This window comes from Triticum urartu, chromosome 4A (assembly GCF_056163025.1).
Source record: "Triticum urartu cultivar PI428250 chromosome 4A, HENAU_Tu73, whole genome shotgun sequence".
NCBI lineage: Eukaryota > Viridiplantae > Streptophyta > Magnoliopsida > Poales > Poaceae > Triticum > Triticum urartu.
Genome location: NC_141876.1, coordinates 497,512,702 through 497,536,769, shown reverse-complemented (window position 1 = coordinate 497,536,769; position 24,068 = coordinate 497,512,702). Strand labels below are relative to the sequence as shown.

At 49.9% G+C, this 24,068-nt stretch overlaps 3 protein-coding genes across 4 annotated transcripts; 1 reads left to right on the top strand and 2 right to left on the bottom strand.

Annotated features, from left to right (window-relative positions):
• Positions 1 to 5,836: 5,836 nt before the first annotated feature.
• On the bottom strand, positions 5,837 to 7,121 carry LOC147976289 (chaperone protein dnaJ 11, chloroplastic-like). The gene has a single exon (XM_087518674.1). It carries the CDS (start codon positions 6,625 to 6,627, stop codon positions 6,127 to 6,129), a length of 501 nt encoding a protein of 166 aa, XP_087374800.1. The 5' UTR covers positions 6,628 to 7,121; the 3' UTR covers positions 5,837 to 6,126.
• Positions 7,122 to 12,845: 5,724 nt separating this feature from the next.
• On the top strand, positions 12,846 to 21,771 carry LOC125528842 (putative 4-hydroxy-tetrahydrodipicolinate reductase 2, chloroplastic). Of its 2 annotated transcripts, none has more exons than XM_087518673.1 (8): positions 12,846 to 13,182; positions 14,073 to 14,310; positions 14,993 to 15,126; positions 15,202 to 15,276; positions 15,553 to 15,654; positions 21,054 to 21,163; positions 21,235 to 21,322; positions 21,410 to 21,771. In XM_087518673.1, the coding sequence occupies exons 1-8, from the start codon at positions 13,018 to 13,020 to the stop codon at positions 21,476 to 21,478; spliced, it is 981 nt and encodes a 326-aa protein (XP_087374799.1). In that variant the 5' UTR covers positions 12,846 to 13,017; the 3' UTR covers positions 21,479 to 21,771. The 2 variants fall into 2 exon arrangements, with proteins under 2 accessions (XP_087374799.1, XP_087374798.1); XM_087518672.1 differs by having other exon boundaries at positions 21,051 to 21,163.
• Positions 21,772 to 21,833: 62 nt separating this feature from the next.
• LOC125531874 (uncharacterized) lies at positions 21,834 to 23,147 on the bottom strand. Its single transcript, XM_048696101.2, has 2 exons — positions 22,914 to 23,147; positions 21,834 to 22,817 (listed from the first exon to the last, which is right to left on the bottom strand). Exons 1-2 carry the CDS (start codon positions 23,074 to 23,076, stop codon positions 22,135 to 22,137), a joined length of 846 nt encoding a protein of 281 aa, XP_048552058.2. The 5' UTR covers positions 23,077 to 23,147; the 3' UTR covers positions 21,834 to 22,134.
• Positions 23,148 to 24,068: the final 921 nt, after the last annotated feature.

Here is a 24,068-nt window from a genome sequence, read left to right as displayed (position 1 = left end):
ACTCCATCTCCCGAGACGTCACCAACATTACGCAGGCTTCGCAAAGGACCAAGGTCTCAAGTCCCTCTTTCGAGCGTTCCAGAAGGAGAAGTGCCCCACCAATATGTTGCACGTCAAGTGTTTCCAGATGCCACTCCTACTGTGAATGTCTCCGAGTCTGAGGCTAAAGCTGCTGAAGACATTCCGGCTGCATCAGCCGATGATACACAAGAAGAAGAACGTGTCCCTACTCCCCTCATTACTGAAGAAGTTGTTCTCAAGGAGAACGTGTCTGTGCCCGACCCTCCAGCTCATCAAGTGGAGGTTGAGAATCTTGAGGCTGCCACCACCAACACAAATGAAGCCAATGACGTAGTCATGGCTGAAGCAAATGTGGAGCCTGCACCAACAAATGTGCCAGAAGTCAGTGAAGCCAATGATGCTACTGCTCCTGTTCCTGCGCCTGCTGCTGGTCCTCAGTTTGACTATCACGTTGAGCACAGGCCTCAGGTACAGAAGCCAATGCCAAGGTTGCCCAGGTTTCCAGGTCCTGCATCAGCACCCGGATCCTTTAATGTCAACGGCTTCAAAGCAAACAACACCTTCTTCAATAGCGCCAAGAACCCCTACTCAAGGGAAAGAATATCTTCTGATCGGTTCTGGAGCTATCCGCAGTGAAGTTATTACTCATGCATTCTGTACAATCAAGGTCGCATTTTCCCTCATATGCGTCTTGACACTGAAGCCATAACTGGTCTGCCTTGCTTGGAAGAAGCTCTGGATTGCTTCAAAGAGTCTGGATTGTTGCCTTTCGTCACCGACCAAGAGCACTGGAACGAAGAGTTGCTGCTCCAATTCTATGCCACTCTTCACATTCGTGGCTACAACAGAGATCCGAAGACTTGGGTCCTTGAGTGGATGACCGGCAATGTTCATCACGAAGCCAAAGCCTTTGATATCATTGAGCTCACTGGTCTGCCCACTCCTGGAGATTTGTATGAACCTGGTTGTCAGCTTCACAGTGCAGCTATGGAGAGTATCTTTCAGAAGCCTGAACCGAACATGAGTCAGATGCTTAGCATGATGAAGCCTTTGCCTCCAGATGCCGCATATCCTAAGGAGTTCTTTGTTGAAGACCTTGAGTATCTGCCATGCACTATCTATCACATTATCAGGCGAACTCTCTGGCCCATCAAAGGACATTCTCCACATGCAAAGCTGAAAGGTGCAATGAAGACTTTGGTCTTTTATATTCTTCACGGCAAATGCTTCAATGCACAAGACTTCTTCATCCACCAACTTGCTGCATCAGGATCTGATCTTTTTGGCTTGAAGTTTTACGCTCCATGGATAATGCGGCTGATCAAACTACACTCAGCTGTCTCATATCAGCCCTCTGCTCGCAATCATCGGATCTTTCTGCCTGACGTTGATATGTCCGTTGAAGCCATCTATCCAGAGCCTGCCAAGGAGCCTCTTAGTCTTCAGAATGTTGAGCATCAAAGTTTCTCTCAAAACATTGAAGGAGTTGAAGCAGTCACTCGTGTTTATCCTCTGGCTGGTACTACACATGCACCTCATCGTGCCCTCACTAAAGCCACTGAAAGCACCATTTCTCAATGGCCCAAGAAGCGATCTCGTGTTCTCAATGACCGAGAGTTTCTGGTTGCCCTTCATCAGAAACAGGATAGGCATCATGACTGCTGAAGCGCCAAATGCAAAGCCTCTTGGTGGATGTCAACCGCATTCGCAATCTTGCCACCAAGAATGCCTTTGTTGCCCATGAAACCTGTCGGCGTACATGGAAAGGGCTGACGCTTATGTGTTCTGAAGATGATCTTCAAGCGGATGGCTTCTCTGAACGTTTCAAGTTTAACTCCACACCTCCAAGAAGGACTGTGCTGCGACGAACTCCGTCTCTTGAAGACTCTAAGTTCTCTTCCTCCGCTACAACTGTGAATGCCAGAGTGATCAAGGACGAAGACGATGCCACTTCACCGCTCCCTACTTCTGCACGCATCGACACTGCCCCGAGTTCGTCTGCACCGCCGAACAACACCGACGACCTTGCTGCTTCACCTACTCCTCATGGGAACGAGTAGATGCTCTATGTCTTCAAACCTTTTTGGTCCTTACTGACAAAAAGGGGAGAAGCATATGAGTTTGATATTCTTCAAGCGGGTCCATATGGGCGGTTGCTTTATGTTTTGCCTAGTTTTTACAACTCTCGTTTTGATACATTTGGTTCTCTGAGTTGTAACACTTAAACTCGATGGTCGTCTGCTACTTATTTGCTATTCTGTGATGCGATGATAAATTCCGCATGTGCGACGATAAATTCCGCAGATCATTTTGCAGACGTCCATTTTTCATTATGTATGTCATTATCTTCACATACTTTTCATGCATGATGAATTGTTATCATAAGTTGAAGAGGATCTCCACAAGTACAACCTGCCATGTGCATTTACATTCCAAAAGCAAATTACTTATATGCACATCTTCAGGGGGAGCCCTTGCAACTTATGAAGACAATTCCCTATCCTTTACAATTTCACATATTATATTCCCCGTTGAAAACTTCAACTAGTTTGTCATCAATCACCAAAAAGGGGGAGATTATAAGTGCATCTAGTGCCACCCCTAGTTGGTTTTGGAGTATTGACGACAAACCTAGTTGAGGGACTAATGTGTTTGTGAGAATTGCAGGATAACACAGGTAGAAGTCCCTCATTGATTCGGTTTTCCTACCAGAGATGACCCCTAAAAATGTATGAAGACATTGAAGTCAAAGGTGGTATGTGAAGACATTCACATTGAAGACTATGACAAGAGAAGACATCGCGTGAAGACTATGGAGCGCGAAGACTTAGCAGTTTCGTCGTTTTGTGTTTTTCTTTGTTGAGTCATAGGAACCACCGTACTGTTAAGTGGGGTCCAAGAGAACCAGTCAGAATGACTGAAGTGATGCTTAACCAAAATCCTATGTCTTCGAGTGAAGACTATGAGAGCAAATCTTGTCCAGAGTTGGATAAGTCAGCTTTGCTTGTAGCCCAAGTAAAGTTGCCGTGTGTGTTTGAAATCTGACCGTTGGAACACGTGTCAGTTCCTTAGTGACCCAGGGTCATTTCGGACAAATCAAGTCGGGTTGCCTAGTGGCTATAAATAGCCCACCCCCTACAACCATAAACGGTTGGCTGCTCAGAGTTAAAGCACGGCTTTTGTCGTTTGAGAGCAACCCACCTCGAAGCCTTTGAGAGAGAATTCCTTGAGAGGATAAAGCCCTAACCACCTAGAGCCAAGGAGTGTTAGGCATCACTTAAGTCTTCCTGTCTGTGTGATCTGAAGACTTATTACACTTGAGGACTGTGAATCCTCTAGCCGGTTAGGCGTCGCGTTCTGAGCATCCAAGAGTCATTGTGGATCGCCGGTGAACGAAGTCTGTGAAGGTTTGGAAGTCTACCTTGAAGACTTACCAGAGTGATTGGGCGAGGTCTGTGTGACCTTAGCTCAAGGGGAATACGGTGAGGACTGGGTGTCCTGAGCTGCGTGTTCAGGACTGGGTGTCCGGAACTGTGTGTCCTCAGGTTTAAATACCTAGCCGCCCTAACCAGACGTACAACTGTCACAGCAGTTGGAACTGGTCCAACAAATCATTGTCTTCAACGAGTCACTGGTTTCATCCTTCCCTTCCCTTTACTTACTGTTGGTCCTTGTCAAGTCATTGTATGATTGCATTATCTTTTGTCTTCACTGAGTGACTGCTTGTTCTGATTGGCTTCACAATATCTTCCTACCTGATCCTTACTGCCTAGTTGCTATTAGTCATTGTGCTTTCACTTCATTGAATACTTGACTATGGTTTGCCTAGTGTAGTCTACCTTCCGCTGCATGGTAATATGTTTATTTCTATCGTTTGTCTTCAAAACTTCCATGTTTTGAAGACTTTCATAAAAATCACCTATTCACCCCCCCTCTAGTCGATCACTAGCACTTTCACATCTGCTATAGTACATGCATCTACAGCCGCGGTCGGCAAATTCGGCCCCTCAAACGCCCATGGACGCGCCCAACAGTGACCGAACACGCCTCATATGTTTACTCTCACATCCATGTCCCTCATATCTGAAACCTCAAACCCATGCACCCCATGCAACACTACGTACATAACATGACGAACAACGATTAATTCATCCTTTACAGATGAATCATAGTTCATCGCCGGACAAAAGAATTAGAATTCATAGGCGGACAATGGAAATTCATACTATAAACGACTAAAAACATAAATAAAACATAGATAAATGGAGAAGGGTGGAGGAAATCATCATTTCCTCGCCGCCCCTTCCTCTTGCGGTCGTTGACACTGCACTGCCCCTGCGTGTACGAGTTGGCGTGCGGTGGTGCATCGTCGTCGGGGCTGGAGCTAGAGCTGTCCGTCAGGTTGGAGTCGTCGGAGCAGCTTTGCCCTGACAGCCTCCTTAGCAAGCGGTCCTGCTCCCTCACATGTTGGGCCGTCCTCGCCTTGGCCACCGCCTCCTTGGATGCCCCTTCTTCCGACAGCTCGATGGTGAGCCGGAGTGCCTTGGTATTTTTGCCGCGGAGCCGCCGTGCATCTGTTTCCACCATCTTGAGGGAGCGGTGGAGGATCGATGCGAGGAGCGCGACCTCGGGATCCACCGACGCGCTCGTGCGTGCCTGGCGTGCGGCCAGCGTCTCCCCAGCTGCCACCCTCTTCCTCGCCCACTGCCACTCGCGACGGGCCGCCCATGCCTCAGATTCAGGTGTCCTCACCCGCACTGCGGGCACGAGGACCCATCGACACCCGGGTACCCCTTCCGAAGCAGATTGAACCCACGGTGGAGGACGGTGTACTTGGACAGCCGAGGAAGCGGGTGCGGAGCGGCCTGAGCTACGCGACAGGCTAGACGGCCCGACGACGTCGCCGTCACTGTGTCGACAGGCGACGAGCATTGCAGAACCCGAGCTGCCGCTGCCTTGTTCGAGCAGCGAATGCCTCAAAGCAATGCAGAGGGCAACCTCCTCCACATCGTCGGGCTCTGCATCGCACAACAGGCTCAACCAGTCGCCGGAGCCACCTGAGCTGCCACTGGTGCCGACGTTGCTACCTTTGCCGGCCATCGATCGGAATCGGAGGGGACTCGAAGTGGAGCGGACAGAGAAGAGAGTGAAGTGGACTAATGGATTGGACTTCGGTCTAGGGCTTTAAGATTCTCGAGACGAGGATATTTGTGGGGGGCGAGTGTGGGCCAGTCTAGGCTCGTTCGATGTGGCGGACTCACCCGAGCGCTCCGGCCGCCTCATATCTGTCCTAGATTTGGGCTTGATATGAGGGATGCCGAACAGTCCGGGTGTTTATGGGTCGATATTTTTTGTTTTTTGAATGATCCGTCTATCTGAGCGTTTGGCCGGATTGATCTGCCCGGCTGTAGATGCTCTAGTTCTGCAGAGCATTTTAGTGGTAAATTTTCATGACGGACAGCGATAGTAGCTAAGATTCTGTCCTCCTGGAGTGGCGAACGATGGAAACCAAATTAGAGCAAAGCATATATTCATTCAAGTCCCTCTCGGCTCTTGCGACGACTTGGAGTCTTGCCACTGGATGATTCGCACCAGCAGTTCCTTTCTCTCGAAGAAAACAGGGAGCGCTTTGAAGCATTCAGACTCCACAAGCCGCAGCCCCCCAGGTCCGCAGCAGCCACCACGCACGCGAGAAGAAAAGTAAGCCAAGATCACCATCCGGCCCTCAGCATCTCCAGGAGTCCAGCTCATTACGATTTAACAAATCCTACTGTCAGATCACCACGTCAAGCCGAACATGCATAATACAGTAGACTTCAAAATAGACGGACGTCACACACGACGCCATACATCCATCTTTTGTTTTTCTATATATACATATACAAGCCACAGCGAAGTGTGAGACTAATTGTACGTTGTGCTAATAACAGAGTACACTGTTTATTCTACTAGAAGCGTAGTGACCCGGCCACCACTGCAAGTGAGCCTAGTGGCCGCGGTAACCTTTGCATTTCTAACCGCCCGGGGAACCAGCCGGAGGCCACTCCGGCCGAAAGCGTCAGGGACCTGCGTGAGCGCTGGTCGGGGCGGACGGCGGGAGGTCGATCACCAGCACTGGTCGGTCTCCCAGGTGCGGCGGCGGCACCCGGGGAACGACGGCGAGCGGGCGAGGTTCGGGGCGCTGCGGCGGGCGACGGCGGAGGGGATCATGATCATGCGGCGGTCGTAGTCGGCGCGCTTGCTGGGGTCGGAGAGCGTGCTGTAGGCGGCGTGCACGCGTATGAAGTCGTCGGCGGGGTGCGGGGACACGTCCGGGTGGACGGCGCGCGCCAGGCGGCGGTACGCGGCCTTGATCTCCCCGTCGCTCGCGCCGGCGTCCAGGCCGAGCACGTCGTAGAAGCAGGAGGAGGCGCCGCGGCCCGGCGCGGCGACGGCGGAGGCGGAGCAGGAGAAGGTGGCCTGGCGCGCGAGCGGGGCCGAGAGCAGCCGCGGCGGCGGCTGCGCGGCCGGCGAGGCGGGCGGCGAGGGGGAGAATGAGCCGGGGCGGGAGAAGGAGGCGGAGCGGGAGAAGAAGCCGGAGGAGAGAGTGGGGCGCGGGGAGATCATGGTGGCGAGGCTCGGTTCGGGTGCGCGGAGGAGCCGAGGCTGCTTTTTAACGCTGGCGGACGAGGAGGCAATCGCCAATCAGACGAGGCATTTGAGGGGGGTTGGCTTTGGCTATTCGTTAACGCCGGGCGTGGCTCGCGTTGCGTCCCTTTGGCTGCGCGTTGTTTCGTCAACGATTCTCCCTGGGCTGCTCCCATTGGCTGGCCGCAGCGCAACTCGAGGGGCTCATTTCGGATTTGGCGGGATGCGGTCATGTGCCTCTGGCCGACGAGTTGATTTTTGTTGCCATCAACACCTCGTGATTGGGTTAACGCGAATCTCAAGTCTGCAACTGTGACGAGTTTCGTTTGAAGCAGTCGTTCACGGTGCCGATTTAGTTTGCAGGCATGATTCATAGTGACAGGGACATACGTACTACACAAATAGTTCCGGCTGCTGGCTGCAGGTACATGTCACGTAACGTAAGGGCCGACATCTGTACACACTTTGTACTATTAAAGAAATGTCAAGTTGTAATAGTATTAAGTTTCTGTAGAAAGTTGAAATATCAATGTTGGGAACTTGAGAAAAGCATAAGTCGCTGTCAGTTTTACCCGTTCGTTCCCGTAACCCTTATCTGAGGAGTATGTCATCATACATCAAGTTTGACAAAAACCGTAAGGCTAAGGCTGGCGCGGGCCGCCCAGCCCAAATTTGGGCCGGCCGGTGTGTAGCCTTTCGATTCTGCGCCTCGGCACCGTTGGATTGCACGCCTGGCATTCCATCCTCATCCTATCGTCCATCGAAGCACCGCCAATCGACGGTTGCAGCATCGACGGCGCCGGGTGTCACGGTTCACCTCCTCTTCGCTCGTCGCCAATGGTACTCACCATGCGTGCCACCCTTCCCCCCGCCCCCTCCCAGCATCACATTGCGCCCCTCTATTCGTTGGTTCCAGCAAAACAAAACCATCGATCCAACAAAAATGTCGTTGGTTGAAGGAAAACCCGCCACCAGTCCCAACAAAACCATCACTCATCACCTTGTCGCCCACCATTGTTGGTTCCAGCAAAAACAAAAATTGATTCCAACAAATTTGACCGCCTGTCGCGGCAAAATCCACGCTCGGTGCCAGCAAAAACATCCTCGGTTCCAACAATAATTACCGTTGGTTGCAGCAAAAAAACTACGGTGGTTCCAGCATCAGCTTTGATCACCGAGGAATAGAGACTTTACAAATAAAAGCAGGGAATGTCCGGCTGCCCCAGTTCCAGCACGTCGCCATCGTCGCATCTTCTGCGAGTGCCGGTAGCAGCTTTTCCGCTGGCCAGATGCAACTTTTTCCACGGGCGGTTGTAGCACACAAAAAAAGGACGCCGCCGTAGTAGCACGCACAACCGGTGATCTGCTGGCCGCTGCTTCTGTTCCAGCATCAACGACGACTGCGCATCGTGGGTTGTGGCGCCGATTGCAACTTTTTTGTGTTGGGTGTAGCTCCACGGTGATAGATCTCCTCGCGGTGAGCGTGATCGCTCAACGGGATCAGAGGCACGGGCACGGGGTCTGCTGAGAGGTGCCAGTTGTTTGGGAGGTGCACGTCGTTGCACGAAAGCAGTGTGCCGTTCTCCCAATACCTATGGCAGATCTCAGCCTTCACGTATGGCCACTGCCGAGGCGGGGCAGCTGGTGGGGAGATGTCAAACGCCGAAGGGGTGGAGCAACTGCGACGGTCGGGGGACGACCCGACCTTGTGGTCGTGCTTCCCCTGCCGGGGATCCACTTTCAAGCCATGGACGCTGCGCGAGGAGGTGGAAGAGCGGCGATCGGGGGGCTAGGGTTTGCGTGTGTCGAGGCTCGAGGTGGCAGCGGCTCCGGAAGTTAAAGTCTGTGGACTGACCGGTCCACAACTTTCACATTAAAAAGGACGACGGTCGTGTGGCTGGGTGGCTGGCAAGTGGGTCCGCCCCACGTGTGCGCCATCAATGTGGGCGGTGGGAAGTAGGTAGGCAGCCGACAGGCAGGCCCGAGGCGGACAAGGATGAGGAGCAAGCGTGTGGACGTCCGTTTGCTGTCCGTCTGGATGCAAACCGAAAGCAAATTTGCTCAAGAAATAGATCGATCCAGACGCCAAATGAACATAATTTGAGCATGGGGTCACGCATTGGGCTGTCGCATTTGTTCGTTTGAATCAATATGGACACGCGTGGGTCAGATGGGGTTGTGTGTTGGAGTTGGCGTTAGAGGGTCGGATTTGTTCAACGTGGTTGTACACGCTTTTATCTTTTTACCTTACTAATAAAGCACCTATTGCTTTTGTTGGTTCACCATCATGTAACTTTTGCAGAAAAGTCCTTGACTATTATGGAAATAAACCAATAGTCCAAAAATAAGTGAGAAAAAATGATTCGACGAATAGGACATTGTAGGCCAACGAGCAGGCCAACGAGCAGGCCAACGCTGCCTCTGGCCCGCCATAGCCGCTCGGCCCCAGTGGCTCGGGACGAGGGGAACCATGGCGTCTGGGGTCGAGCGAGTCCGGGAGGGTGGGTAGGCCACAAGCCTTGCAGGTTGGGTTGGCCGTGGTTAGCATGCGGGCATGGCCGAGGCGAGGCGGAGTTTGCAGCAGCACGTCGTGGGAGGTGGTCGTGAGGTGCAAAGGTGGGCGGTGGTGGAGCAACAAAGGAGGATCAAGGGGCCCCGGAGCTTCCGGATGGAGCTACAAACGTGAGCAGCCAGCGAGGAGGACGTAGGCGCGGGAGGTCGAAGCGATGGAGAAGGTAGCGCGGGGGCTAACCAGCGGCCGACCATGAGACGTGCAACTCATGTCGTGAAGCATGAGGCGCAGGCAAGGAGATGCGGGGGTTCCAGCTGACAAGGTCCGACGGCGCGGCAGATGCGGGCGCCATGGGATGAGGGGGTCAGGGAGATGGGGATCGAGCGGGGCTCTTTCCTGGCGGCGTGAGGTTGAGGAGACGAGGGGGTAGGAAATTGAGAGAGATTGGAGGGGATCGGGCTAGGTTAGGGGATTAGGAGTGGGTGCGGCTGGGCCTTGGCAGACCGGATGGGCTGTGCACTACTGCGCTCTCTCTCTCTCTCTCTCTCTCTCTCTCTCTCTCTCTTCTTTAATTTCTTTCTCTAAATTCCTTCATAGATAGAAAGAAGAAGAGGAAGAAAAGAGAAGGATGAAAAAGAAATGGCTTGGGTGCATGGAGAATGTTGAAACTTTTAATGTAGAGCCTAAGATTTACACTTAGCTCAACAAAAGAAGTTTCACCCAATATGGAAGAGTTGAATCCAAACTCATTTGAATTTGGTTTGAATGGGAAGCGGGTGTTTGGAAGGTCTAAAAAAATGTTCAGATTTTTGATGGGGCTTGGGAAGGCGACAAAAAAATTTATGGGCAAAGTTTGGGGACCAAACTTAAAGTAGAAAAGACATGAAATTTTTAATCGTATAAGTGTGTTCATGGCTGATTCCAAATGATTGAAATATTTATTATAGCTCCCTAAAAATATTGAGAGGATATGTTATAAAGAGAAATCACTCGGTGAGGGTGCATGTTGCTACTGTTTGTTTCAATCAATTGTTGTTGTGCTGCACCGATTGGAGCTTGTTGGATGCTTTTTTTAATCAGTTGTTTCTAGCACGGATTACATTTTTCCCGAATGAGCACCAATTATAATGGCTTGTTGTTGTTTGATGTTACCGTCATAGTTTAATATTCATGCCCACCCCATTTTACGAATACATTATCAAAAATAATAATTAAAAGTTAGGGAATATTAGAAAGAAAGGGAGAAAATATTTGGTGCTCACCGGTACTTGATGGCCATCAAGATATTCGTCAACTCTGGATGTTACCGATATCGTTGGAATTTTTGTTTATAAGGACCACATATGCTATCATATTGATAGAAAGGACCACTCACAGACCATATTGACAAAAAGACCACATACGTCGTGGCGGCAGGTCTGGCAGCCAACACGTGGCGCCTGCCGCCACATGTGGAGGCGGCACGACCTGCCGCCACAGCCTCAGGCGGCAGCTCGGCTCCAACAGATTTCCGTCCGACGCAGCGACTCGCAACGGGATAGGAAGAGGTGGCGGGCAGCTCCTACAGCGCGACAGCCCGTGCAGCAGCACGATGCGACGGCCCCACACGAAGCAGTCAAAAGCAACTCGGCCGCTTCCAAGTTTGTGCGCCGCTGCTTGCACCCGATCCAGTACTGCCTTGCTCTTTCATTCTCGCTCCCCAAGTCTGAGGCAAATTCGGAGCATGTTGGTTCCTTCGTTGCAAAGTTTTTCCACACATATACTAGTATTTACTATATTTGTTTCTGCTGTAGCACGCGGCTTGATCAGGACTAGCAGTACTAGTAGTAGGTAAATAATAAAACGGGTCAAAACTTGGATAGGAAAGTAGGAATTAGCGCCACTGTACTACAGCAGCAAAAAGGAGCTGCCGCCATAGGGATAGACGACGGGACCCGCCACCTCTTCCCGTTCCGTCGCCAGTAGCTGCATGGGCCGAAAACCTGTTGCAGCTGAGCTGCCGCCTGAGGTTGTGGCGGCAGGTCTGGCCGCCGCTGGCCGTGGGGCAGGTGCCACGTGTCGGCTACCGGACTTGCCGCCACGGTGTACATGGTCTCTTTTGTCAATACAGTTTGGAAATGTTTTTTTATGTCAATACAAAAGCGTGTGTGGTTCTTTGTGACAAAAAATCATGTCGTTGGTGAGTTAGAAAGGCAAGAGAAGGGATGAAGAGTAGAAAGAGTGCGATAAAGATGCATCTTGCTCACGTCTTATTTCATCCCGCACGCCAGTTGGGAGGGGAGCACTCGCCTCTAGAACATGAAAACTGAAAAAGAGACAGCCACCATCTATAGCTAGATAAGGATACAGATTAAGGCACATATGGTGAACTCAAAAAATGTGTTTCACGCCCCGTCTTATAAATTATCCTTCTGATTACACATTTTTTTGTATATAAATCATTGTAACGTTACTGATTTAATTTAGGACGCTGATAATGTCCACACTTATAGCATATCAGACGTCCATCCACACATTCTGTATGGCGTAAGCAGGAGGCAGCTCATACGGGCCATGTGGGGGTGGACATTAGAATTACTCACACGTATGGACGCCGCTACTTCGTGTCACACGCCCAACAAACTACTACTCATTCTCACCTTACGTGTGTGGCACGAAACAAATCTGCCCACACGTCCTGGCGCACCCGTGGGATGACACTTTAGTTATCTTGGGGGATGGTAACTATAGTTGTCATATGTGATAAACACTTGCCTTATGTGATCAAACAATAGTTGCCATGTGTGATTAACTAGTTGCCACGCATGGTCTAACCATAGTCGCCATGTATGGTTAATCATAGTTGTCATGTGTGTTTACCTAGTTGCCACGTACGCACAACTGCAGTTGTCATCTAGCAACGAATCATAGTTGCCATGTGTGTTTACCTAGTTGTCACGTGCTCGCAACTGCAGTTGCCATCTAACAACGCAGGAGCGTCACGTGTGCGAAGAGCAGTTCGTTCACACACGCGTGGACTAGATGGTGACTGTATGGGCAGAAACTGGTTCGCCCACACGACACAGCTGGTAACCACGTGTTGCGGGTCGTGTGGGCGAACTCTCCAATGCTCACACACACGATGATGCCCATGTGACGCTAAAAATCTAACAGATTCCTTTAGAATTCGTGCAAAACAGAATCAACGTGTATCAACACATGTGGGCGAAGTACAAACATACAGTCACGGGCTCCTTTACTAATAGGGTAATTAATGGAAGAATATCATATGAAAATCAATATTCGATGAAAATTGATGAAAACCATGAGAAGAAAACGTTTCGAAGTTTCAATTTTTTTTGAAAAAAGTACGGGATGTTAAGATAATGATGTTTTATCGCCACACAAAATTTCAAGTTAAAACACATGGAAGATGTGAGTTATGAAAAAGGGAAAATCAGCGTTGAATAGTGCCGAACAATAATGGCACCATTCAGGGCTGAATTTGTTTTTTTCATAACTCACATCTTGTAATGTGTTTCAATTTAAAATTTTACGTGGCAATAAAACATCATTGTCTTAACATCCCATGTTTTTTTTTAATTTTTTTCGAAACCTTAAAATATGGTTTTCATGGAATATTGGTTTTCTTATGATATTCACCTGTAATTAAAACTCTGTTCTGAGATGAAAAGACTCTGCCCATCAGCAGTTCAGCACCTTCACGGCAGCACGGGTCCGCTACTCGCTAGCCGTCCGGTGAAGCCTCGCAAGCAGCTGCCGCCGGGATAAACCGTTTGTTGGCCAGGTCTCTCTATCCTGTTTGACACCACGCAAACTAAATCGTGCAAGTAGCAGCGCCGTCGGACAAGACAAAAATGCTCTCGCTGCGGGCGCCGCCCCGTACTCTCTCCGCCTCGCCGTGGCGGAGACGGGGCCGCCTCGACGGTTTCGCCGCGCCGCGTTGTGTCAGCGCCGCGCCACCCGCGACAACCCTAGAGACGGCTACCGCGCGGCCGGCAGGCGTCTCCTTCCCGATTCTGGTACGCCGGCTGCATTTATCACGCCACCACTAACCTGTTCGGCCAAATGCCGCTTAGGCCACTGGTCTTCCACGATTTTCTCATCATAAATCGTTTCTTTAGTTATATACATGGCTACTTGATGCACAGTGAGGTATGAGACTTTGACGGCTATAAATTTGCCCTTTATCATTATGTACTGGATTTCGAGTTCCCATGCTGGTGCTGCAAAGGAGGAGTACTTTTTTCATTTGAAGCAACCAAATATCAGTGCCAAATGTCTTACGGTTATAAGACAAGGTCAATCCTGCTCCACAAAATCTTATCCATATAATGCCCTATCTAGGCCTTTGGAAGGCTATAAAGGACAGACGAGGAAGTTGATGCAATCATCAAACGAACATAAGCATAGCTGCCAAAATAACAAAATGAAGTTGAACTGACCTAACCACATTCCATTACTTTAGTAATAGATGATGCCCATGTATAATTCTGTAAAAAATGAACGTTGCCCTATTTGATTCACATTTTACCCTGATTATTTTTTTGTATCCACTTGTGAAGAACAGTCAACTTTAGGAGAAAAACAGAAAATATGTTGATCTCATAGTCAAATGTTTTTTAATCCAAGTTTCATAACTTTGTAGTATGGTAAGCCAATTTGCCAGCCCCCTACCTGTACATATTAAGGATGACACATGTGTAGTCAATAACAGTGATTACAGGTCAAGTCCAACAACTCTGGCTGGATAAGACAAAGGGACTAGAGTTACTGAATTTATACAATTTCCTGCAATGCTTTACTAGAAGATCAATTGGAATATATTCTCATACAGTCACGCTAGACAATTGTTTGACGAATTTATTTAGTAGTATTTACTATTTAGTCTTTCATTTGTTCAATTCTGTAGGTAAATGGCTGCACTGGTAAAATGGGGGTATCTGTTGCTGAGGCAGCTACTTCAAGGGGTCTTCACCTAGTTCCTGTTTCATTCAGTAGCAGAGAGAACCTTGATAAAACAATACAAGTGGGTGATACAGACGTTGAGATATATGGCCCTTCTGCAAGAGAAGATGTTCTTTCATCTGTCATTGACGAATACCCAGATGTAGTTGTGGTGGACTACACGGCGCCTGATTCTGTGAACTGTAAGTTTTATCTTTGTTATTTTATTTTGCTTTATGACATCTTATAACTTGCTTGGGATGATTTATCATCGTGGTAGCTTCTACAATCGTGAAATTACTGCTGCAGAAATTCCTTTTCCATGTCGTTATGTACAAACATGCTTCTATCTGACTAATATCTGCAGAAATTCCTGCTGCTTGTTTTTTTTTGAAAATTTATTTGCAAGATCTGATGCATATATTTTTGTTTGGCTTACATTAAGGATTAATTTCAGTTTTATATGACGAAATAATATGATAGGAAACTACTTCGATTTGATAGCTCGACACATTTGACCTAGAATAACTAAACTAGTACTCCCTCCGTCCCAAAATTCTTGTCTTAGATTCGTCTAGATACGGATGTTCCGTCCCAAAATTCTTGTCTTAGATTCGTCTAGATACGGATGTATCTAATTCCGTATCTAGACGAATCTAAGACAAGAATTTTGGGACGGAGGAAGTAGTAAATTGATTTGGATCTTGCTAAAAGTCTCAGGTTCTTAATCCGTGGGTAGTTTTCCCCCCTCCATTGCTCAAGAGGGATACGAAGAAGAAACTAAAGATGCTTGATTTTTTGGTCTATTTGTTGTTTCCTTTCCGTTGCCGCCTTCAGTCTTCACTCCTCTGGCTGAAAAAAAAACAATACTCTTGGATTATGCAGCTAACGCCGAGCTCTATTGCAAGCTTGGTGTGCCATTTGTAATGGGCACAACTGGTGGGGATCAGCAGTTACTGTACAAATCAGTGCAAGATTCAGAAAACTATGCACTAATATCTCCACAAATGGGCAAACAGGTACGTCAAAAAAGCACTGTCAAATCTAATAAGTTGTTGAAAACATGAACGCCACACATGATTTTCCCTTGTCAGGTTGTTGCATTTCTTGCTGCAATGGAAACAATTGCGGAGCAGTTTCCTGGGGCCTTCTCAGGCTATCGTTTGGAGGTATGGTTCTACCTTGAAAATTCAGGTTCACAAAGGAAGTGTCGGACAATGTCAAAAGTCTTTAAGCTTTTACTTCAAGGACCATTTCTTCAATCATTACTCTACCCTTATATGTTTGAGAGAAACTACCCAGTAATATAAGCTCCTTTGCAAGTTTTTGAATTGTTTGTTTGCTCTGAAACTTTTTGTTAGAATATTAGGCCAAACGCATTTCTGTTGACTCACCCTAAACTTCCATGTGTCATTGTGGAGGTCTAAGTGTAAGAATATTTGCAGGTACTGGAATCCCATCAAGCAGGAAAGCTGGACACATCTGGTACAGCTAAAGCTGTGATTGCTTGTTTCGAGAAATTAGGCGCGGTCTTTGACATGGAGCGGGTAAGTTCGTATTCTTGTGCTTAAAGTTTTTTTTTGAACCTTTCTTGTGCTTAAAGTTGAAAGTATATATTATCCGTATTCTTAAGCAAATAGCAACTTGACCCTCGTAATGTGCATCATGACCTTAAACTAGTCATTTTCAAATCCACAGTGGAATTGCCATGCCATTTTTTATTCGGAACTATAAATTTCCTTCAATATGATTGATCTTCTCTCAAACTTCTGTCTTTCTAGACCTGAGGATTTTGTTAATATTACTTCACTGCAATCTAGATGAGGAATTATCTGTTCTTTCCACGAAAAAGATACCATAGTATGCATTACCAATTTGAAAGAAAGCTTGGCTCTTAGTGACTACTCTTGGGAATCCAGCCAAGCTGTTTCATTGGCTGCAGGATAAACTCTGAACATTGAATGCATGATCACAACTGCATCCCCTCGTTATATTCTTGGAAAATGTTTTAGTATATCAACTGGAGGCTATAAGTTCCAACTCTAGCCTCCTTACTCTTAAATGCTTGATAACTCCATTTGGGAATACTTGATGATTGTATTTTCTGGAAACATGATGATTGTATATAGGTCTATATCTTCGTATTTTTATACCTTTGGAGCCAAGGTTATGTTTACCTGTTAGTGTCCTGAAGCTAGGATTGTAGGAGATGCATTGCGGTTCCTGTTTACTTTCATCCTATTTTATCGGAAAGGCGGATGGTCCGATGGTAGAAGAACTTCACGGGTCTCATTTCATTTCTCCTCCTAACACCTGGAGGAGCTGGGAACTGCACAGTAGTACAGTGAGCTCTTCGGATGTGCCACTTGCCACCAGCTCACTGGATATAAATGACAAAATAAAAGCCTATGCACAGTAGTACAGTGAGCTCTTCAGGTTTGTCACTTGAGGCGGAGCCTGTTTTCTTACATGAGAGAGCTGTGCTTTCCATGCCTAGCGACAAGGCAGCGGGCCCCGATGGATTCACGGGTGCCTTTCTCAAGGCATGTTGGGACACTACCAAGTCGGGCATCATGCTTGCCATCAACAATTTCTCTGATCTCCACGCTACTCACTTTCATTGGTTGAACTCTGCTGACATTGCTCTCATTCAGAAGAAGGATGTGCCGAGGACATCGTCGATTTCCATCCCATCATTCTTATCCATGTCCTCGCTAAGCTAATTGCTAAGATGATGTTGTTATGGCGATGCTAGAAGGAGGGCGCGAGAGGGCCGGCCGGGGGTCTTTTTGCCCACGGCCGGGCAAGAGGAAGAGGATTTCCTTCTTAATTCTTGCTTGATTAGATTGATACATCTCCTCTCTTTATATAGAGAGGTTACTTGACTCCCAAGCAAGGCTTACTTGACCCCTAAGCAAGCGACCCTTATCTCTAATTAACCCTAAGACTAACGGGCTATACCGCCAGCCCAGGCCATTAGGCCCATTACGTACTCTAACACTACACCCCACCTGGACATGCAGCTTGTCCTCGAGCTGCAGCCTAACCAACTTATAACCATGACTCGACGCAACACAAACCTAACATCTAAAAACAAGCCTTTTACATCTCGTCTTGTTTTATTACTCTCAACCTGAAATGGATTGGGATGCTTTATTTTGGACCCCTTAACAAAAAGTGGTCACCATCCGCACGTCGGACGTGCACGTGTACAGCCACCTGGATCCCATGGACATCACCTGGACAAAAGGAGTGCATGTGTATGGCCACCTGGAAGTGGTCGCAAGAGTGACCAGCAGAGGGGCCCTCGCGGTGGCCGACGGCGGAATGCAGTGGTGCTACGCGGTGTGCTCCTGTCGGTGACACCCTGCCTTCTCCCCGCCGGACGGCTGTTGGTCTGCACCGCACAGGGAAGAGTGGAGGGCTTGCGATGGATAATGACGAGGAGGGGTGCGTCCCCCCAACCGCCGATGTCGCAGACTTTGAGGTCGCTGCCCGCGGGAAAAACAACATGCCAGCCGCCCGTGGGGGAAACCGCATGCCCAAGATCCCCGACGCAGTGGACGAGATCGAGGTCCTTTGCGCAGCGAAGGGCAATTTGGAGGAGCGGCAGCTGCAGACCACGCATCTCCCGCACACGTCGACGCGCTAGGAGGCCGCGTGCGGCAGCCTGCAGCCTCACCGCCGCCGACACGTGGCGGGTAGTGATCCAAGCCGGAAGCGGTGACGACGACGGCGGGAACTTGATCTGCTGGATGGGGACGCCCTGGGGAAGCGGTGATGGTGACGGCGGGAACTTGATTTGGTGGATCGGGACTCCCGCCGGCGCGGTCGATGTGGGACCGGAGCTGACCGCCGGTGGCTGCTGCAGCAGAGCGCTGGGCGCGGCGGAGGCCGCCAGGAGCGGCGGCTGCCACTGCAGCCAGGGCGGGGCGGTGGTGGCTGTGGATGGCAGCTGCAACGGCCCGGCGAGCACGGCGGGGACGCCTTGGGGCAGCAGCAGTGGCTGCTGCGGCAGAGCGCCGGGCGCGGCGGAGGCCGCCAGGAGCGGCGGCTACCACTGCAGCCAGGGCGGGGCGGCGGTGGCGGTGGATGGCAGATGCAGCGGCCCGGCGAGCGCGGCGGAGGCCGCCGTGTGTGGCGGCTGCCACAGCAGCCACGGCGGCGCGGTGGCGGCGATGGGCGGCGCAGCCGGGTGCGGCCTGTAGGACCCGGCCAAGAACAGGCGGATCTCCTGGACTGCCTGGGTTAGGTCCCGCAGCGCCCCGGACACCTCCTCCGGGGTGAGGACGGCGGGGGCGGGCGCGATGGAGGATCCCGGCGCGGGCAGGAGCGGGGCTACGGTCGTGGTGGTCGCCTCCGGAGGCGACGAGGTGACCGGCAGCGGAAGAAATGGGTTGGGCAGCGGTGAAGACATGATCGAACCGAAGCTAGCTGATACCAAATTGTTATGGCGATGCTAGAAGGAGGGCGCAAGAGGGCCGGCCGGGGGCCTTTTTGCCCACGGCCGGGCAAGAGGGAGAGGATTTCCTTCTTAATTCTTGCTTGATTAGATTGATACATCTCCTCTCTTTATATAGAGAGGTTACTTGACTCCCAAGCAAGGCTTACTTGACCCCTAAGCAAGCGACCCTTATCTCTAATTAACCCTAAGACTAACGGGCTATACCGCCAGCCCAGGCCATTAGGCCCATTACGTACTCTAACAGATGTCCAACCGGCTTTCCCCGCACATGAATGAGCTGGTCTCGCACGTCCAAAGTGTGTTCATTAAAAGAAGATGCATCCATGACAACTTCATGTATGTGTGCAATTTCGTGAGACGCTTCCATCGTAGGAAAACCCCGGTGTTGCTCTTCAAACTTGACATCAGTAAAGCCTTTGACTCGGTGCGGTGGGACTTCCTCCTCGACCTACTTCGACACCTTGGTTCCCCGCCTCGCTTCCGAGGTTGGGTTTCAGCCATGCTGTCCTCAGCTTCGTCTCTCGTTCTGCTCAGTGGCGTGCCTGACAATCCCATCAAGCTCGACAGGGCCGTTGAGGCAGGGGGACCCTCTACCCCCCGTGTTATTCGTGCTCGCCATCGACTCTCGGCACCACATCCTGGCAAAGAGCACGGCTCAAGGAAATCTTCATCCCCTTGGTGGAAATGATATGCCTATCCGAGCTTCGCTTTACGCGGATGACGCCGCAGTTTTTCTTGCGCCCATTAAGGAAGACGTCCAGTTTTTCAATGACACTCTCAAGCTCTTTGGGGCTGTCACTGGCCTTGTCACAAATTGTTCCAAGTCTTGTCGCCCCAATCTGTTGTGAAAATCTTGATCCGGACATTCTCCAATCCTTCCCAGCCAAGTGTTCCTCCTTTTAGATGAAATACCTTGGGCTGCCTTTGTTTGTCAAGAGGTTGAAGAGAATTCACTACCAGCCCCTCGAGGACAAGATTGCAGGTCAGCTCACCCCTTGGGTGGGAAGGCACATTGCCTCGGCAGGTCGGGCAGTCTTGGTTAAGTCGGTCCTCACGACGATTGCTATCTACTACATGACGGCGTTAGATTTACCGGTGGAGGTCAAGAAAAAGATCGATGCCCTTAGACGTGCTTTCTGTTGGGCAGGTTGTGATAAGGTCACAGGTGGAAAATGCAAGATAAATTGGGAACAAGTGTGCAAGTCCAAACTGCTTGGAGGCCTGGGAATCCTAAATCTCGACAAGTTTGCCATCACTCTTCGCCTCCGTTGGCTGTGGGGTGAGTGGCTTCACCCGGACAAGCCATGGGTTGGCTTGGGAACCCCTTGTGATGACAACGACCAATATATTTTTGTCGCGGCTACCAAGGTCCAATTTGGCGATGGCTTGCATGCCAAGTTTTGGGAGTCTCCTTTGCTCGATGGGATTAAGCCCAAAGACATGGCCCCTAAAATATATGAATTGTCGAAGAAGAAGAATTGCTTGGTTCGAATGGCTCTGCACGACAACTTCTGGACTTCCCAGGTGGACATTCTTCGGGGCCTCACCGTCGAACACCTCTCTGAGTTTGTCACTCTTTGGGAGAAGGTCTCCCATATCCACCTCGACATCGACACGCCCGACACTATCACTTGGAAGTTCCCCACTGATGGACACTACTCGGTGACGTCGGCCTACAAGGCGCAGTTCTTTGGCCATACTGACACGGCCATGATACCAACCGTTTGGAAGGTTTGGGCGCTTCCTAAATGCAAATTCTTCGCTTGGTTGGCAATCAACAACAGGATTTGGACGGCGGACAGGCTTGAGCGTCGTGGGTGTCCAAACTGTAACCTTTGTCCCCTATGTAAGCAGGTGCAGGAGTCGGCGGCCCACCTTCTATTCCAATGCGGACACACTATCAGAGTTTGGTGCATGATCAAAGATTGGTTGGGTCTCCATGATGTGCATCCTTCTGATTGGATTGACGCGACTTCCATTAAAGAGTGGTGGAGCCACAATGCTACCAAGAAGACCCAATCGCGAAGGCCACTTGCTTCCTTGATGCTTCTTATCTCTTGGGAGTTGTGGAATGAGAGGAATGCGCGGATCTTTCGTAATAATGTCGTCCCAGTTGGAGTCATCGTCGCTAGGATTAAAGAGGAAATGTCGCTTTGAAGCATGGCGGGGGCGAGGCACTTGAGTAACATAACGCCGCGAGAGTGATTGTTGTAATTTGGCCATGGGCCTTAACCTCTAAAACTTCTCTCTTGATCAATTAAAATGGCAAATCTTTTGCCGTTTCAAAAAAAAATCCATTTAATTTACGAAGTAGCGGCCCTAGTTTTTTTTTCCTGCCTGCTGATGTCTTTTCTCCAAGCTTGTTACTACTGATTTATAGCATTGGTTTGCTATACAAGTGGTCAATAGACTTGCGCAATTTCTGAAAGTTATGGAACTGGTGTTATATTATGTATTGATTGTTACCTTCTATGTCAGCAGATGGTTAAGATCAGGGATCCTGAGCAGCAGCTTTATATGGTGGGTGTCCCCGAAGAACACATTGAAGGGCATGCATTCCATTTGTACCATCTGACTTCTGCCGATGACAGGTAATTACCACCCTTCTGAAATGTGATGCTTTACATTCAGGTTTGCTGATTGTTCTGTTTTCTCTTGCCAGCGTTTCATTTGAGTTCCAACACAATGTTTGTGGCCGTTCAATATATGCCGAAGGGTCAGTTGATGCCGCCGTGTTTCTGTATAAGAAGGTTTGTGTATATCTTGCTTCGTATGATTGTTGTGACACACGTTACTTGGATTTCTTGTTATCTTATTACTATTTCCTTCTAATTTAGGTACAATCAATGGATCCTAAGAGAATTTACAACATGATTGATGTCTTGCAAGAAGGCGATATGCGGTGAAGTTAGTTGATTAGGTCTTGATGGATCTGAGTGAAATTTTGAAACAACCTTCCCGTATCTTGCGGAAACACAGGGGATTTGGAAGGGTAGTATTTAGTGAGTAGTGTGGACTGTGGAGTACTGGAGTTGATGATATATGTGCTGAACTGCATGCACCCGAATAGCTTAGTCCAGAACCTTAAATTGTACGACCGGAAGTGGGGCAGGACGTCAATATTGTTCATGTGGGTGGTAGCCTGGTAGGTAACTGTTAAGCAAGTTTTTCTGGGCTTCCCGCTCATCCATCTACCAAAGTTGCATCTCATATGTACCATCAGCGAGAAGGTCAGTGGCAGAAGTCGCCGTACGCATCAAGTGAGAAATAACAGGATGCCAATCATATTTCGAACACACTGTACTACACACGGTACATCAGAGTGAAACAAACACACAAAACAAGCAGATGCAGATCGAACTACTCCAGAAATGGAACCTCTCAACTGAACTAACAATCGTCCTCGCAATCCAGTTCAAGAAATGAAAAACAATCGTCCTCGCAAACATTATTTTGTGGAAGCAACGTCGCCTGCTACCAGTGAGCAAAGGAGCGAAAAATAACTCGTTCGTGGCTTCAACCAAAAGAGCGAGCAACCTCGCTCCGCCGCGGACAAAACCATCTACGGCTTGCCGCCGCTCTGCTTGGCAGGAGGAAAGAACGGCAGCTTCTTGAGGAACGGGAGCATCTTCTTGAAGAGTTGTGGCTCAGTGACGGCGTCACGCTGGGCCCGGGGGTGGTAGATCGGCGTCGGGGTTGGCGCCGTCGGCGTGTACACCGGCGTCGTTGGCGGTTTGACTGCAGGCGGGAGCGAGTGATCGTGGTCATGGTCATGATCGTGGCCATGGTCGTGATCATGATCGTGACCATGGTCGTGGTCATGGTCGTGATCATGGTCGTTGTCATGGTCATGATCATGGTCGTGGTCATGGTCATGGTCGGGCTTGGGAGGGACAGTCACGGGCTTGTGGAAGACGACCAGGTGGTGCTTGTGCAGAGGATGGCACAGGAACGCTGAGGCGCATTCAGCCGACGGTTGGTGCACCTCGCCGGCGAGCGCGACGAAGGTCGTCTGGCCGTCGCGGCCGGGCCGTGTCGCGACGATCTTGGAGGGCTCCTGCCCGGGGCACGGCGCGCCAGACGCGCTGTGGAGCTGCGCGAAGCAGTCCTGCTTCAGCTCGCCGTCGTCGCCGACGAGGCCGGCGTCCAGGGGGACGCTGAAGGCGCCGGACTTGTCCACATGCCCCACGGCCTTGCTCTGGTACTCGCCCTTGCCGTTCTTACACTTGACAGCAACCTGGAGACCTGACACAAGCCAATGGCAAATTGAAAAAGGCCAGTTAGGCTCTGCTTTTCTTTGACGCTGTTGGCAAATTCAGTGTGTCTAAAAATTTTACGTACCTTTGAAAGCGGCCTCGGCATTCATGTTCTTCCTTGTGCAGTCCGAGCACCTGGCCAGGCCGACCACGACCGGCGCCGCCTCGCCGTGCACAGCGTTCGCGAGGCCGATCGCCAGCGCTACGGCGCAAACCCCGAACAGAAACCGCCGAGGTAGGAGCGCCATTGTGGAGCTCGATCTACCACCTGTTCGGAGATGCTAAGGAAGGGAAGCTGTGGATGGATGGATGTGGACAAGGATGGCATCGTTTATATAGGCGCCAAACACCGACGAGGTTCAATCAACCGGAGCGGCCCGTAAGTGAAACAGTGACGAACAGCTAAATTAGACGCCGGCTTTGCAGATTAGCCATTAACGTCGCCTAATGTGATCTCCTTTCCTTCAGATATACTCCTCCAGCTTTCCTCGTACTGGCCGTTAAATGCTCAAGCGAAGTGTAGTACGTAGCACATGGATTGCCATTTTGCAGGATTAAGTTATCGACCGGATCGAGGGAGGGTGAATGGAAGATTTTAACAATTTCTTCAAAAACACATTTTCGGAAGAAGAAGAAGAAAGTAAACAAAACAAAGCGCAAATACTGAAAAGAGGAATAGCTGAACTTAAGCGGTCATTAGCTTACAAGCATGTGAGGCAAAAGTAAAACTATAGTAAGCTAAAGACAGAAGTATGCTTAGGGTTCCTCTGACTCAAAAAAAAAACAAAAAAACTTAGGGCTCTGACTCCCGCCGGCGCTGCCGCCGTTTCGCCTCGTCTCTGGTGGCCCTAGGGTCTGGAGGCGCCGTGGACCCGGGCCCTTGCTGGTGGGAGGGATCCTGCTTCGCTTTTAGGTGTTTTATGATTTCGTTTAGGGTTTGCGTCCTACTCACGAAGACGAGGCGGTGGCGCCTCCCTGAAGATGGAATAAGCTTCTCCCCGACTAGCCCCATTCCGGTGATGCGTCTAGCGTCGCCGGAGGGCGTGTGAAGGCGTGTCTCCGACAGATCACGTGGGATTCAGTCGGCATTGGTCTTCAGTGGATCTGTTTGGATCCAGTCTTCGTTTATGCGTCTACATGTTGGTTCTTTTGATTTATACTTTTCTTCGTCAGCGACGGGCTGCGCTGATCCTGTAGGGCCTTAGCACGACGACTTTCCGACTGTCTACTACAATAAGTT

Bases quoted from the DNA above. Each gene is read 5' to 3' on its own strand.
- LOC125531874 (XM_048696101.2), bottom strand. From the start codon at position 23,076: ATGGCGCTCCTACCTCGGCGGTTTCTGTTCGGGGTTTGCGCCGTAGCG. The intron at 22,818-22,913 runs GTACGTAAAATT...GGCTTGTGTCAG, and splicing joins TGCCGAGGCCGCTTTCAAAG to GTCTCCAGGTTGCTGTCAAG.
- LOC147976289 (XM_087518674.1), bottom strand. From the start codon at position 6,627: ATGATCTCCCCGCGCCCCACTCTCTCCTCCGGCTTCTTCTCCCGCTCC.
- LOC125528842 (XM_087518672.1), top strand. From the start codon at position 13,018: ATGCTCTCGCTGCGGGCGCCGCCCCGTACTCTCTCCGCCTCGCCGTGG. The intron at 15,127-15,201 runs GTACGTCAAAAA...TTCCCTTGTCAG, and splicing joins CTCCACAAATGGGCAAACAG to GTTGTTGCATTTCTTGCTGC. The intron at 15,655-21,050 runs GTAAGTTCGTAT...CTTCTATGTCAG, and splicing joins CGGTCTTTGACATGGAGCGG to CAGATGGTTAAGATCAGGGA.